Below are 17,468 nucleotides of genomic sequence, written 5' to 3'. Positions count from 1 at the left end.
GACCACCCTTTCAGTGAAAAAATTTTCCTAATATCCAACCTAAACCTCCCCTGGCTCAACTTGAGGCCATTTGCTCTTGTCCTGTTGCTTGTTACTTGGGAGAAAAGACTGACACCCATCTTGCTACAACCTTCCTTCAGGTAGTTGTAGAGAGTGATAAGTTCCCCCCTGAGACTCCTCTTCTCCAGGCTAAACACCCTCAGATCCCCAGCCGCTCCTCACAAGACTTGTGCTCCGGACCCTTCACCACCTTCATTGTCCTTCTCTGGACATGCACCAGCCCCTCAAAGTCTTTCGTATGGTGAAGGCCTTAAAAGTGAACCCAGGATTCAAGGTGGGGCCCCCACCACTGCCAGGTACAGGGGGATGATCACTTCACCAGTTCTGCTGGCCACACTGTTTCAGATACAAGCCAGGATGCTGTTGGCCTTCTTGGCCACCTGGGCACGCTGCTGGCTCACGTTCAGTCAGCTGTTGACTAACACCCCCAGGTAAAGGACAGGAGGGCAAGCTTCCCAGCCACTCTTCCCCCAGGCCTGTAGCACTGCGTGGAGTTGCTGTGACCCAAGTGCGGAGCCTGTCACCAAGCCTTGTTGAACCTCATACAACTGGCCTTGGCCCATCAGTCCAGCCTGTCCCGATCCCTCTGCAGAGCCTCCTGCCCTCTGCACATCAACACACTCCCCAGCTTGGTGTCATCTGCAAACTGACTGAGACTGCATTCAGTCCCCTTGTCCGGATCATCAATAAAGATATTAAACAGAGCTGGCCCCAACACTGAGCCCTGGGGAACACAACCTGTGACCAGCTGCCAACTGGATGTAACTCCATTCACCACTACTCTTTGAGCTCTGCTGTCTAGCCAGCTTTTACCCAGCAGACAGGATGCCTGTCCAAGCCATGAGCAGCCTCCTTCAACATGAGAAATGCCTAACTGCTAAATATGCTTTTATTTAATTCTTATCTTTATGCCCAGCCCTCAGCAATATATTAAACTGTCAGAAGGGCAGGGAGAGGGGAAAATCCCTGCTTGGTTTGCTTCTTATTAATCACTGAAACAGTCTGGTAAGAGGAGAGGGAGCATGAGGACCTGAGTAAAACATACCCAAGTAGGCTCACTACATGCAAGCGCCATAAAGGTATTACATGATGGAGGGACACTTAACACTGAGGAAAAGATGCTCAGTTTAAAGAGAGCTGGGACCAGGCAGGAATCTGTCTCTAGGAGACTTGCCTGACAGGTGAGAAAATTCTCTCAGCAGATGACAAACTCATGGCAAACACTTCATGTCCCCTTGCTCCTTACTTTTGAGAACAACCATGCTTTCTCCAGCTGCTTTTCTTCATTCCTTTTCCTTAGGGTCATCTTGGCTCAAAAAAAGCTTTGGCAGAGATTTTCTCACCTGCAGGGCTTGTCCTTCTCTCCTGTGGCGGACAAAGACAGACTGCAGTTTGGAGGCCAGCTACAGAAATGTCTGAGGAAATACTGCATGAAAATTACAGCTGGGACAGGACAAATGGTGCAGGATTCAGAACTTGCTACTGAAAAAAAAGACTGAAAAGTTCTTCTAGGAACATTTTATTTTACAAGTTGGTGTGCCTACAATTTAAGCCCATGTCTCCCTTGTCACATTTCTAGCTCCCTTTCACCAATACAAACACACTGATGAGGATCTTTAGCAACCCAGCCTAACAAGATTTGTTCAAATGTTTCCCATGGGAGACAGCTGAACCTGGCCAACTTCTATTGATCTTCCACCTGTCCCTGTGCCAGAGCACTTAAAAGAAGACACTGACTGTGTTGCTTTTGTTTGTTGACCTCACTGGACTTTACTGCTACAGTTCTGCTGCTCCAGCCACGTGTGTGCTTTGGCAGAGGGTGAATAACTTCAGAAATGTTGACGTCTGCCCCGTGTTCCCTTAGCAGGGTTTGGAAATCATGGGGCATCTTTACTTTTGGAAAGCTGTGGGGAAAAAATTGACTGAGCCACAAGTGACTCAACAAGCAAAAAGCTTAAGCTAGAAATGTAAAGTATACCAAATTCTTCCCCTTACTCGAAGGGCTACTACAGGAACTTCGATGAGATAAGAGAGCAGGTAAATTTGTACAGCCCATCCCCACCTTCCTTCTCTTTGCTTTGTAATATTCAAGCTTCAAGTATTTAAAGTATATTTGTGCTGCAAGACCAGTCGCCAGGCTTCGATTCTTCAAAGCCTTTCTGACTTCCCACTGACCAGTTCATGTAAAAATATTTTGCCTTGTGGAGAAGCATGCCATTGGCCAGAAATGGGAAAGTGGTGACATAAATGTGGGGCGAAGACTCCATTTTTGTATAGTGCTTCTACAGACACCAGGGAGCAGAGGTCTTGAAGGAAAAAACCAAGAGTAAGATAGGAAACATTCCCTTAACATTCTCCTTCCTACAGTCTTGGAAATTTGTGGGATGCCTTTAATTACATGAACCTTCTTGATTGAGATCAAATTGCAAGTTTGTACCTCTGCCTTCAGATAGGGTGGATTCCAGGAAAATTGGAACTAATTCATAATGATAAAGATTGGCTGGTTTATGTCTTCAGCTGTGTTACATGTTAGTCTCACCTGTGTTGGCTGAGAGGTAAAACAAAGCTCCTCCAGGGCAGCAAGCTGAACTGAACAAAAAAACAGGCAATGTTCCATGCATAGCAAGAGGCTCAGGTGACAGACAGTGGCTGTAATTGCATCATCTTGGTTTGCCAAACCGTTAAGGCAGGCTACTTGCCACAAAGTAATTGCAGATCTCATGTATTTCAGCAAAGCTGTGCTCTTAATGCTTGGCACTTAGGAAAGCACTTTGAGCATTAAAGGTTTATTTCAGCTATATGACACGACATGCATGCAAGTAGTACATTATCATCTCCATTTTAAGACTGAAAAATTAAAGGTTTCAGCCATGCTCATATACCAAATGGGCAGAACAGGAATTTGGATTTTCATCAACTAAATTCAATCCAGGACTTCAATCAAAACATTGTTCCTTCAAGAAACTTAAGCCTGTCAATTTAATTCATATTGAATTTGTGTATTTTTTCCAAGCTACTAAAAAAAAAACTCAACACGTCAAACTTTACCATTCCAGTCTTCAAAGCAACTGCAAAAAGAGAATAGGTATCCCTGAAAAATTTAACAGAGAGAGAGTTTCTGACTGGTGCCTTAAAATTACAATAAAAGCAAGCTAATTTTTTTACAAATCTTTTGAACTGTTTGATATAAAACTGTTCTTTGGTTTAAACAGTTACATTGAAATTTTCTTGTTTTATGAAAAATGGCAACTTTTCTTCAGAAAGACAAATCCAAGAACTACTTCTGAGTTTTGGTTTTGCACTTACAATATTATATACTCAAAAAAAATTGTTTTCCTGCCCAGTTCCTGTCGAAAAAAATCCCAGTTCCTGGCCTGGGCTTGCATAAAACATAAGATAAATATCAAATGCCCTTTACTGGCCCTCTGTTTAAGTTAAGAATTTCCCAAATTCCTTCTAGCCCTTGCTTTTGTTACAGGAAAGTTGCAGTTTCCTGCCTCTGTCAGACGAGTCCTGCCACTGCAAAGATTAAAAATGGGATCAGTTTGATGATAGAGCTGTCAGCACGCAATCAGAGCATGACATAGACAGAAGGAAGCTGAAAGAGCTGAGAAGGAAAACTGGCAGCTCCAGGAAAAAGATTTCCATTAAGAGAAGAGAAAGGAAGTTCGCTAGAACCAAAAAGAGATCATACCAGGATTGAAGCATGAAAGATGTGTGGATGCCAGTAAGCACAATTCAATGTCCCAAGCAGGAAGGGAAGAGGATAACCTGAGATCCACACTCTGCTACACACCCTTTCAAACCCTTTGGGTTAACACATTTCCTTGAACAAATCAATCTTTCCTCTGAAAACGCTCCTTTTGCTTTCAGATTAACAAGTATAGCAGGTGGTGGAGATACAAAAATGTCACAACTCTCCTTAGAGATTCCTAGCTTGACTACTAGGAAGAACATGCTGTAGCAGGGTCAGATTTGTGTTACACACAAAGCTTCACAAACAGGCAGATGTGGGATGCAGGGCAATGAATATGCAGTAGGAGAATTACTCTCTGATTATAGACAGCTCTTGAAGCAGTCTTCCACTGATATTAAAGCTCAGTGCCTGGCATGCTCAACTAGGTTATACTAAGCACATACTCGGGTTTTGCAACACTCTACTTGGAAACAGACCCATAATGGTCACACTACCTCAGGAGAGTAAACACTGGTGTATTCTTGAGTGAAGGCCCTGTATGACAGAGGCAACTTCACCATTTTTAAGGTAGCTTCAGGAAAGGGCAAAACCACATGGAGAAGTCCTCCGTATTTCTGTTTCTTACCTTCCCCTCAAATCTTGCTGTGGTTCCCAGCTGCACTCTGATATTTCGAGGCGGAAGAGTAAATGCTGGTGCTTCAACAGGGACAGGGGGGCTGAGTGTCAGGGAGGTTTTGGCAACTCGAGTAGATGTCACCAGTTTCACGTCCCCCATGATGTGCGCTGTAAAAGAGAAACAAGTGGTAATATAGAAGTTATGATGATTAATTACTTACATTATGGTAACAGCTAAGAATCAGATCAGAAGCAGATCATTCTGTATGTATGCTATATTCATATACTTAGTTAAGAGTTTTCAGCCTAAGGTGACAAGTGCTATTGTCTGGGTGGGGAACTGAGACACGGGAAGGTTGCCTGGTGTGCCTGCAGTTGCTGTCAGGGTCACAGCCTTGAGCTGAACTCAGTTTGAACTCTCATGTCCCAGACCAGAGCCTTAACCAAAAAGTCATCCTTTACAACTGCATTAAAAGGTAATAACTTATTTCAGGAGGATATTTTCACAGCATGACTTTGATTTTCCTGGCCTGGAATACACCAAAATCAATAAGTCTCAAAAGCAGAGCCAGCATTAAACAAGTACTTATGAAATAAAGAGAACTCTGTTTGCACTGGATTTAAGTTGCAAGCGGGAATGTGGAAAATCTGATTTTTCATACCATGCTTTCAAGATCTTAAGAAATATCTGGATAACTCCCTCCAAAGTACTGCTAGTACATAACAAATGCTTTTGCAGAAATTCCAAGTCTCTACTGCAAATCTTTCTACAGCAAATATGCTGGTAAAATAGCATGGAGAACAAATTTCATAATGCTACAAAAATGGCATTTTGGAGATCTCATTACAGATATCTGCCTCACAGGTGACTCTTCTGCTACACATTTCATACTTCCCAAGAAAGCAAAAATTATTCTATTTTTGAAAAGTAAAATTTCAGGTTTTCTGGAGAAAAAAATAGTAGTAGCTTTAGTAGCTGACCCTAGTGCTAACTCCTTAAATAATCTATGTAAATTTGAAGCCCCACTGTAAAATGCCTATTTAATAGACAAGTTTAACAAGGAAAAAACACCTGAGAAATGGATTGACCCACCAACAGGTCATGGTGAACCAGTGAAGAACACTGGGCTTCCAGTCATAATCCTCTGCTATACACACCAATCCATAATATATATTATGTTGTATTTATTCATCTGATTCTGATGAATGTTACAATAAATAATAGTTAAGTAAACAGTGAAACTTCAATTTGAACAAAAGAGAAATCAATTAAACTAGGGACACATTATTCCTAATTGTATGAAGGATACTTTTCTTAGAACAGGCTGGAGTTGTTTGAGGAGCAGGGGAACACAACACTCACTCATTTCCAAATAGGACTTACATTCCAACATCACTTATGTGCCACAGTTTTCCACGTAGCATACCTGACATGCTCTATAAACATACAGAAACACCTTCTCTATGCTGATTGAAAACAGTTTAAGAGGGTAGACCCTCTCGTGGAAGTTATTAGTCTAAAAGTTAGATGTTCAATCTGAACTGGAAGTTTTGTCTCCCTCACAGTCAACTGAGGCACCTCCGGAGGGTGTTTTGTTCTAAGATGTAGGAGCCACAGAGCTTCCTCCTTCATAGTATGCACTTGTCAGGAACTGTAGTTTAGAAAGCAAATCCTTCCACGATACCAGCTGATTTATGTATGCACACAGTGTTTTTTTTTAAAAAAAATCTTGGAATCTCCTTCTTCAAGATGATGTGGACTTTGGATTTCTCTGGAATGGTGTCCTGTTGGCATTTCTGTATATCAACATGCAAAAAACCCCAAGAAAATATCATAGCAGTTCTAACAATTGTATTGCTGAGACCAAACACATAAATGGAATAGAAATGTTTCCTTAACTATGATGCAAAAGTTTAAACCGAGAAATTCTGCCTTCCTTTGCACAGGAGTTAAGCTTGCAGTGAATATCTGTATTGGCACCCAGTCACCTCAGAGCACAGCATGTCCCCCTTTCCAGTATAAGCAACTCTTTAAAACACAAACAGACAAAACAACCCCAAAATTATCTCTGCACCTTATCAAAGAACTGTATGAAATCATAATATAGTTCAAATAAGGAAGAAACTGATTGTATTCCAGAGACAAAAGATGAAATCAAAGACTTGGTACTTTTCTAACAAATATACTTGGCACCCTAACAAAAATTGAGTCTCTCACAGCTAGTTACTGTGATGAACAACCATTTGCCTAAAAAAGTGAGAGAATTTTTCTTTCAATTAATTGTTCTTTCATTAAGGACAAGACTCCAAACTCAGTTCACTCAGCTGAAACTGCAGTTTATTCCAGCAGACTTTCAATCAATTATACAGCTCTAAACTGATGCATACTGAGCACACTGAGTCCATATTTACTAGCACATTTAAAAAAAAATATATATTATTTTACAGATTAAGATAAAACATCTTTCAAATCCCAAATTACTGTAAATATCAACTGTGATATTTTGTCACTTTTAGTATACAACATTGCTAATTTTGTATCCACTTATCTCTTCTGAACTGGCCAAAACCCCATTTTAAGTTCTATTTCTAATTTTCTTTTTTTCTCTTTCTCTAAGTGCTTCCTTGAAATTCTCTTTTCCACAGATGATCTTCACTTCTTGACATGCTCAACTAACTTCCCAATCCTCAATTTTTCTTCCCACATGATGTTCCCCTCTGCTAAGCAGCACCTTTCCAGAGCCTATAAATGCCAAAATCTGCAATATCTCTCTAGCTGTGAAACCCTTCATTAACAAATCAGTCTGCCAATACAAGCCTGCAATAAAATTTTCAGACCACCAGTAGTGACAATAACGTGCCAGGCATAATACAGATGTTATGGAAGTCCTCTCCAGTCTGAAGACACTGTAATGACATTTGATTCCATAATAAGCCAGTAACAAAACCTATCCTTCCACACACATCTGTATCAACTTTGCAGAGAGTTTACAAAACCAAAACATCATCAAAACCACACATAACCCATAAATTTTATTTTAAAAATAGTATTGTAAGAGTAGTAACATTCAGAATGCAATTCAAACTTGATATTTACCCATGCAAATGGAACTCCATTTTGGCCAATGCCATTATAACGGCTGAAACAAGCATGAGAAAACTATATGCACTGCAGGTGCTCACAGGATTATTTTGTAGGGACAAAATGCTCAAGTGTCAGTCCTTAGGTACAATGCACTGCTTATGTAGGGTGACTTTAAGGAACTTCTTAGGCATGACACCTGCTTACACACAGAAACCTCCACACTGGAGCTACAAGATCAAACTCACCAACTACCTGAAACAGAGCCATCGGCACATGCCTGGAAAATACACTGCATTCAACATACGCTCATCCTCCAAGCATTACTGGGCTCGGATATATCCGGATTTCACTGGATGAAAAGTCCTGGGCCTAGGAAAGACTGATGAAGACTGAGCTAAAGGTCAACACCAGCTTTGCACTGATTTTTCTAGTTATTTGATCAAGCTCTGCACAAAACAAAATGGAGGAGAAAAAAAATAAAAATAGAGAAATGGTGTGGGTGTGTGTGGGTGTGGGTGTGCAGGGAATGGGAAAAAAATGAAAAAAATCCTGAACAACTAAGCCACTCTTACTGGTCAGGTTAAATTTCTATTGCATATTGGTAAGATGCCAAAAACTGCCAACAAATTGATGCTTAATATAGTGAGACTGTAAAGCACAAAATAAAGTAATAGCTAGTCTTTGCCATAAACACATCTTGCATAGATTTAGGTTTTTCTAAATAAAGTGTCTAAATGGGATTAAATTTACAAGTGAATATTAGCTTAGATCAGCACAAGCAACTTTCTAGCAACACAAGCCTCTAATCATCCTCATACAGAAGTCTGACTTTAATTAGCTGTGTATGGTGAAGATGCTTCTAGTAAATAATTAGGAAGTTGGTTTTTTTTTCCATCTTAGAGGATATTTAACAATTATGTTCCCAAACAAATAATTCCATCTTGTGCAGTCTGGCATTACCACGGAACTACCATGTCCAAATATTTTTAAAGAAATAACATTCCAGAGACCAAATGTTGTTCAAGCTTAAAATTTGATAGACAGGAAGTAAGCAGACATTTAAAAGGTATGGAACGTATCTGATTTTTATTTTTTTTCCCCTTAAATTTAGGTAACTTTCTAGAATGAGCTTTTCCCTAAAATCTTTTTCTTAGGTATTTCAGGCTTGCTGCTGAATAAGATTTCAAGGATGCTATGTGAACTCATAACATTTCATTCTGCATGCAGTGCGCACCTAGACTATGGTCTTTAAACAAAACCAACTGTAACTGAAGTTGCAATACAAACATTGTGGTATTAAACATAAAAGAAAACCACCACGCAAATGTTGGCTTGTATGGTAGTGATGTGGTTAGACAGCATTTCTAATCTGGATTATTTTTTTTTATTCTTAATCCTTTCTAAAAAGCACATAAACCCTTACAAATTCTCACAGTGTGCCCTCTAATCTTTCTAATACCAAAGCAGACTAGTGTGTTTCAAGCATTTTCTACTGGGAACAAATCTCTGTCACTCAATACTCTGCTCACAAAAATAAACCCCAAAAAAGCAAACACTAAGAAATCCACCACTTAGTTTTTTCTCCTTCACTTATTTTGTATAAGTAAATACTTACCATCAGCTTCCTATATAACCATTTAATTATACTAATTTCCTTTTACTGAGTCCTTCCTCCAAGGCAGAAGAAAAATGTAGTTGCATAGAGGGCATGAGTGTGCGTATGAGAAAGCAAAGTTGTGCAAGTGAGAGGAAAATGGAGCTGCCAGCTGAAAAACCTTTACTTGGCTAATTGATAGTGCAACTCCACACCTAAACAGCCCATTTTAATGTGGTCCAGCTACTCTGTTGTTTTCACCAGACTGCCTTTAATAACATCTGAACCATCTCTTGAAATCTGGGTAGCACTCTTTAAATGTAGGAGCAGAAGGACAGACAGCCCAGGGGCTGGAGCATTTGTCTGCTGCTTAGGAGTCCTGGTTGAATTCCCTGCCCCATAATGGGCTGCCTGCATGACCTCAGGCAAGTCGCTAAGCCTCTCTTGCCATGGCTCCCCATTTGTAAAGTGGGGATTATTGTACTTCCTTACCACAAAGAAGTGCTGTGAGGATAACTATATTAAAGGGTAGGAGTCAGGCTACAGTAATAGGGCCACATAAATAGCATAACTAGCAAAAGGCATAAAATTGCTATAAACTTCCAGGAAGCTGGATTTCATTATAGCTTTTTTTTAATGAATCGTGTTTTTTTCAAAAAGCACATATTTTAAAACAGTAGGTAAATTTCTATTCCCCTACACAGACCACTGATTTCAAGAGTTTTGCTAGGGAATAAGTGTTATTCTTCAAATATTCAAAGTATTATTCTTCAAAACCTTCAGTATTTAAGAAAGCTTCTTTCATTTCTCAACTTGCTTGATAGCTTTCCCTTTCCACACACCTTACTTCCTTTCCTATAGTCTCTTTCTTTACCAGAAGGACTAACATGTGGTTACCATACTTCTATACCAATCTATAAAGGAACACATTCTTCACAGGACTACAGAAATGAATTTTTGCAGCCATATGCCTTGAGACTATCTTTTCAGTCTTGCCCTCCAAGACCACACAAGGAAGTGTCCTGCCTCCTGTCAGCTAGCAGTACCTAAGAAACAGCGTGTAGGGAAAACAATAAACCATAAAGGATCAGCAAAGCTGATGAAGTCATGGGTAGATTTAACAGACGGGAAGAGGTTGGAAACCAGAACAGGAAGTGAGGGACTTGCAACCCCACCCGTTGCAGCCACCTGTTCTGGGAAGCTTCTCCTTCAGCAACTATAACAGGTATTGGCCTCTGGTGAAAGAAGAGCAACAAGATTATTCTGTTGCACATAGGACTAATCTGAACCAGCCACACTAATAATACAAGAGAAAGATCTTTTCTTTTTCTAAGGGAGTAGTAGGATACTGTCCACAAAGTCATACTTTCGTGATGTTCATATCTTGTTGTGCTTGTGCTCTACTATTTCAGGGTCTTGCTAAGTGTTGCAGTCAAGCAGCACCTCAGAACATGTCCTGACACTATGGGACCAAGTGAAATTTTGTACCAGTCCTGACTCAGCTGGTGTTTCTTCCTCTGTTGTCTCATCCATGAATGATCATCATCATCTCACTCGTTCACAACACAATCAGTTTCTACAAAAGCCCTTTTAGTCACAAAAAATCATCCCTACACAAATGGGAATTACAGATTAATTTACAGCTTGTGCTAAAGCTTAGGCTCACTAAAATGACAGTAAAAAAATTCTGAACTAAATTACAATTTCATTTGGGATCATCACATAAAAAATTTTCCCACAAGTAAGCAATTTCTTCAAATCCCCCATCATTTCAGTGCCTTGGATTTCACACTCAGCAAGCCAACCACGAGTCTTTGCATTAGCAAGAATCTTGCCTGTACACAGAAAAAGGAAAGAACAGTTTCAAACCGTTCCAGGTGCTCATTTTAATAAATTCCTACTGCAGCCCTAGTTTTATGCTGATACAATAGCATATATTGAAATACTGTCAGGCTCCAAAGAAGATGTAGGTGTGTGAGACTGTGATATAGAGTTGGAGCTACAAAGTATAGTAGCAGCTTTCTGAAATCAAGCTAGGTCATTTTCTTATATAGCACTGTGCAATATCTTCTAGGAGTTTGAGCTACACTGAAATAGAGAAGAACAAAAATGTTTTGTGGCAGGTTTCCTTTAGTCCACTGTATGTCTTGGGCATCCTTGAAAGAAAAAGGATGATTCTTTCCACATACTCTTTCAGGGTTTCTACAATGTTCAGTCCGTAAGTAAAAGTGGCTAACCTGGTGAGACCGAGAACAAACTTCATAATTAATACTCATTTGACAAGTCTCTTATGAGACAAAAAGATAGCCACATGGCTTGTGTGACAGAACTGAATTGGTTTTAGGAGATCAGAGAGAGAGGTAAGAAGAGAATCCATTTGTCTGATCCATAAATTTGATGCTTTTATTATATTTGCAGCATGTGCATTAACCTGAAATGGTTTCCATGGTACAGTCACATAGCTGGGTGAGGAATTTCATCCTTATCTTACATAAAAGCATAACTCAAGATGATACTAAGTGACCTATGTTTTATATAAAGATGTGTTTTGACTACTATAGGCTCTAATAAACCTCTTTATTTATGTAAATCATATTAAGAAATCTAAAAATTAAAAAACAAAAGTTAAAAATTTCCACATGTTCTTATCAAGGAAAAAGAAAACCATGCCCTCCCTAGCCACCTATGTTGCTTAGTAAATAAATCACTAGCAAGGATATGACCTTCTTGCAGTTACAGACAGTTATAAACATCCTCTATTTTTCCTCAATTTCATAGTACTGTTTAGGGTAGTAAAGATACAGGCCCACTGGATTTGTGTATAGATCTCTAACTTCACCTACTGTCAGTAGTCATGTGGCTGCAACAGAACGTGTCTTACGTGAGCCCTGATATGTGCTCTTGCACAATTGTGTCTTAAAGGTTTATTGATGTATTCAAGTAGCTGCAAAAGGTATTTCAGGAACAAGGAAGGATGTGGAAAAACATATAAAAGAGAGAAATTGATGTATACCTTTGATAACATATATTCATCTTGATTATAAACAGACATGCTACATTATTCACTTATTCCATAACCACTGAGTATTAAACTTTAAGAAAAAACATACCCATTACAAAGCAGCTGAACATGTGTCTTAAGAATGCAATGACATTTTAAGACTCAAAACCTTGCATGTTTAATTTAAAACATCAGATTAAGAAGCAGCAAATCAGAACAGACCACAAGAAACAGCTTCTTTGCAGCTGTTATCTTAGAAGAAATACAAGTAACTAAATGTGACATGTATTGGGCAGGTTCAGTACAGCATCCATACCTAAAAATTATTTTATAGCAGCAAATTGAAGCCAGAGGGAAACCCAGATGGCAAATAGGATGCAAGTTGATCTTGTTCTTACAGATTTTGAATAGAAACTTTTTATAGAAACATGTTGGTCAGAGTAATTCAATCTGACTTCAAAATCTGCTACAATCCTATTTTATAAGCAAAACTTAAAAAAAAAAAAAAAAAAAAAGGGCCAGACCGACAGAAAGGTTTTCAGTGTACTAAGCAGCAGGTCATTGGCAATAAAATTCCAGTGGTTTTCCTTTAAAGGATCATTTCAGGTACTCAATATATACCAAAATCCAAAGACTTTAGTCTTGGGAAGGTTTGGACTACAATTCTCAATCTGAATTTCATCATTGACAGCAGCCCTCATAAAGGAACAAACTTCCAATAATACCTTTTATAGTCCTTGAACAAGGATTTTCAGGATATGCAGAGCATGCACTTATATTTGTAAAAAGAGAGATCGTACCAGTCCTCATCTCACCAATAAAATTTTGTACTGAATTTGCACCTTGTAGCTTATGTGTTACAAGTACCAAAAATAACTGGTAGAAGCTGGTGTTTATGATAGAAAAATACATGTGTCAAAGATCATCCAAAATTCAGGAGATTTCTGGGTGTGGATATGAGATATGACCTCAATCACTGGACAGCAGGACCTGGACTAACAGCTCATTTTTGCAGAAAGGAAAACAATTCTTTAAGTGCTGTGCTGCCTTTCAGGATATACACTGATGCAATTAACAGAGAAACCTGTAGGAAGACATTTGTTCCAGGTGATCTTCACACAGCAGATTAGAATTTCCAACCAGTTTCCTCTCTCCAGCTCACAGTCACATGACATCAGTGACTGAACAACCCAGAATACCTGAGGATTAGCTGGGAATCCCAGCTGACCATGGATTTAAGAGAACTTGGGTAAAACATTTGAAATAGACACTCTTGAAATTTAACTTGCAAATCTAGAGTAACTTTTAGTGCCAGTGGCAACCATGTGAAGGTGAAGCACGTCAGTATAAGCTGATAATATCATGAAGTTTCAAGTACACAAGCACAAATTTGCAGCTACAGCTCTAGTTCAGACTTAATACTCAACATGTACAAGCCCAAGAACACAGTTTGCTAACAGCAATACTTAGCACTTAAACAATACCTTTCACACAAGCCCCTTAGAAGACATTTATATGTATTGTCTCCCAATTTTGAGGGAGGAGAATGATTCGGTACTTCAATGATTTAGTATAAGACTATAGAGCTGGGAGGCAATTAAAAAAAAAAAAAGTAGTAAAATCAGGATGTCAAAGATCCAAGGACCGAATGAAAAACTGAATCTTTTAAAAAAGAAAGAAATATCTTATTTCCTGTTTATTTTATAAGGTAATTCCTTTCAACTGAGTGCAGGTTTCAGCAAGGCTTCTAGCAAAGGTAACAAGTTTAATTCTGGAGCAAGTCAGCATGAGGCAAGTTTTGAAATGTCTGCCTACCATTTGATTTAAATTATAAGTTTTATAGAAAAAGTCCTTGTTTTGCTATGTCTTAGCAGTGGTAGAACACTATGCTAAATCAGCAGTTTACAGTGAAGTTGTTTGTTGAGCTTTTTAGGTTCCATCTTTCAAAGAGTAACCACAATATTAACCTTCCTTGATGCTGATGCTGTAGGTGGCCAATTGCTATTGCCCATTTCCAAGCCAATAGGGCCATAAAATTGCATGAAAGGTTAAGTCATGGAAGATTTGTGGTTCATAAAACACAATTTTTTTAGTCTCGAGGTTTTGCTTTGTGCTTTAGTTTCATACATAGCCAGAACTCCAAAAAAAAGACAGACGCAAGTTCGCCAAGTTGTATGCCATTTGGGAAAATGAACACATGCACTCTACTGGCTGACATGTGTGAACCCTGGGGTAATGTTGGAAAGAAACCTGTTGACTTCAGCCAGCAACAGACTGGGCCATGGATAAACGTCACTAAATTTCAAATTATACAGCAAATACTTAATACTAAAGGAATTAGGTTCTTCGTTTGAAAGAGCCACTGATTCTTTATGCTGAGATACGCTGCACAAGGCCACATTCTGTGCAGCCTTCTATTCTATTAAGTCCCATTAACTGTCAGCAGAAAAAACTTAGCCCATACGTTCTCCTTCGAGTTTATTTTTTCTGGAAACAACAGTTTTATTCGTGTATGGAAGCCAGCATACTCCAACAATCATTGGTTATACGTCAATTCTTAACAACGTATTTGGCACTGTAAAGCAAACAGAAACACCACCTTGCTGAAAAAAGTTATGACCTAGATGTGAGATAGGACTATACAATGATAATATCTTTTTTTTTTCTTAACCAACAGAGTTGGTTTTATTTCATAAAAGCACTAGGAAGCATACAAAACTTCTTGCTCACAGTTACAGCATTGACAAGAACATTTACAATTAGACTGCAGAAGAAGTTTTTCTAAGGTAGTAACAGCTTTCAAATTTTCAAGATAAAGCAATGTCTACTAAAGGGAATGAGCTTGTGCTTGGTCCACAACACCCTCACCCCCACAGGACAGTTTTCTGTGATCTTTTTCCTGTCCCTACTCACAGAAAGAAAGAAGTGAAAGCTTTAAGAACACAGTTCAGGAGAGCTGTACCAGAGATCATCAAGAAGTTAACACAGTCTTCAGATCATGAAACGTGAACCCCTACATACATCCTTTGAGCTGGAGAGTTCTTTTCTGCTTTACCCCGAGTGTCTAGGGTTTAGTAATAATGTAACCAAAGATGATAAACTCCTAACACTGAAGCCATCAGTCTGTTCTCATAGCTAGTAAGATTTCACATCCAGTGCTGCATGCCGCACTCCAAGCCTGAACTAGCTGGAGACTTTGGAAACAAGCAAACAAGAAGTGGTAGCATTTTTACAAATTCTTAAACAGAATAATTCCCCAAATGGGCTCCACTAGGTGGAGAAGTTAAGTGTTCGAATACAATTACCACTTTAATAGCTTGCTGCAGAGAAAATGAATACAAATTTATTCTCAATGTACATGGAAAATTACATGTGAAGTCATAAGCTTTTAATTGTACCAGGGACAATTTAGACATTGGGGAAAAAGTTTAATAAATAAAAAGTGAAGCAGTCCTGAAAGAGATTGCTCAAAGAGTCTGAAGTCTTCAGTGCTGGAAGCTATACAAATGTCTGTCAGGAATGACATGTACAGTTTAGCCCTGGACACAGGAAAGACCGGATGGCCTTCTGAAGTCCCTTCCAAACCCATGACTCCATGATTCATCTGGCAATTGTTGTTAAATTTGGACCATGACATAGGACTTTCACATGTTGGATATAGGTCAGCAAGACAGTTACTATTCTGTAGAGAACACTATAAATATGAGGAAAAACAATTGTTATAAGGGGGGGGGGGAAATCAGCCTATGAAAATGACAACAATATCAATATATAAATCATCAACATTGCAGTGTTTAGCAAGGAGGGAGATGGAATCTGATTTGATCTTACTTAAGCACCGGTTTGCAAATCTCAGCCAAATGTCCATTTCTGATAACAAGTGAACACATCTTTCCTTTGAGACTGCAAAGAGTGGGACATGCAGGCAAATTAATGCTTTTAAAGACACTTCCATTTTCAAACATACAGAAACTTCCCTGTTACATCCCAGCATCTTATTGAATAAAAAAGTCTTTACATACTTTTAAATGAGTTTTTAGATTAGAGAGTTGTGGTAATTTGCTTAGATCTCATCACATTTGTTCAGCTATGCTCTACAAAAGCACACAATGAGCATTCTCAAAGCCACCATCTTAAAAGTGTATGTAAAAAGAGATTCAGATATGAAACAGTGGTTTTAAGACTTCACATTTCAGTGGGGCTGGTATGAACAGAAAAGTGGTTGGACTCTGTCTGAGATCCAGGTCTGCCCTGACTCCCCTGCTTCCAGCTGGGAGACAAGCCCAAAAGTAGCCCATTTTCCTTCTTCTGCATGGAAATTCATTGGAATGGCTCTTCTCATGAAATCTGGGCCCCATCCAATCCTCAGCCTCTCTTTACACAGTATAGCTGTTCAATTAACATATCAGCATTTACTGTATCAGCAAGAAAAAAGGTGGTAGAAATAATAAAATCTTTCCATCATGTCCACAAAGCGAGTTCTCCTATACCATTTAAAAAAAAAAAAAAACCAACAAAACTGAGCAAGTCAAAGAACTGTGATGTTCTCATGAGTGTGTTCTATAGAGGCTTGATCCTGTCAGTCACATTAACTTGTCTATCACACGGGGAGTAAAAGGTCTAGCTCTCCTCACAGGCAGTGAAAAGATGGGAGGTGAATAACTTTTCATGTCCCTGACAGGCATCAGTGATCCCTAGCCTGGAAAGAACAGAGGGAGGAAAAAAGGAAGAGTTGAGATTAAAAACAAAAGAGAATGAGAAGGAAAAAAGAAATCAACACGAGATTAAAATGACAATTCTGCAGTTCTGAGGATGCAGAAAGGCACTGAGGAGTGGAGAAGAGTACAGTCACACAGACAGTGGGAATATAACAAAGAACATATGAAGAAGGCTGTCAGAGGCCACCAAAATTCAGCTGTGCTGACAGTATGGTTGAGAATCATGATGGTTCTGTTAAATTCTACAGCTTTAACTGAAAGACCTTCAGAACATTTTCTGTAATCCCCTCAATAAGAACCGACAAATAATCCAAGAATGGCTGAGGTTCATACAAATCTCTGTTGACTTTCACCCACAGATTAAGTTGTTGAAGAGTCATTCCTCCCATGCCCCCCTTCCCAATCTTTGTTGTTTGTGAAGTGTCTTACATTTCTCCCCACCCAAGTGTCTCAATCAGTCTGTCTACCTGTCAGTCTAGGGAAATTCTCCTTTATAAGAGATCCCAACCACTGCTCTGGATGCCAATGCTGGAAGTGAGCAGGTCAGAAAGACACCAATTATACAAATGTTTACACAGATGTGAATAAAAATGTGCAGTGTTGATATTAGAAACAGAAATGCATTCTTCGGTTTAAGATGAAACATTAAGGATTTTTTAAAAAAAACACATATGAAAAAAACTAGTTCTTCAAATGTC

The 17,468-nt window shown here is 39.0% G+C and overlaps 1 protein-coding gene across 1 annotated transcript in view; it reads right to left on the bottom strand.

Moving 5' to 3' along the window:
• Positions 1–17,468, bottom strand: part of MYLK (myosin light chain kinase) — a 216,341-nt gene that overhangs the window by 150,429 nt on the left and 48,444 nt on the right. The window contains 1 exon segment of the mRNA XM_037396821.1: positions 4,383–4,540. Within this exon segment, the coding sequence (XP_037252718.1) occupies positions 4,383–4,540 (158 nt within the window).

This window comes from Falco rusticolus, chromosome 8, assembly GCF_015220075.1.
Source record: "Falco rusticolus isolate bFalRus1 chromosome 8, bFalRus1.pri, whole genome shotgun sequence".
Lineage (NCBI taxonomy): Eukaryota > Metazoa > Chordata > Aves > Falconiformes > Falconidae > Falco > Falco rusticolus.
This window is presented reverse-complemented; position numbering and strand designations above follow the sequence as displayed.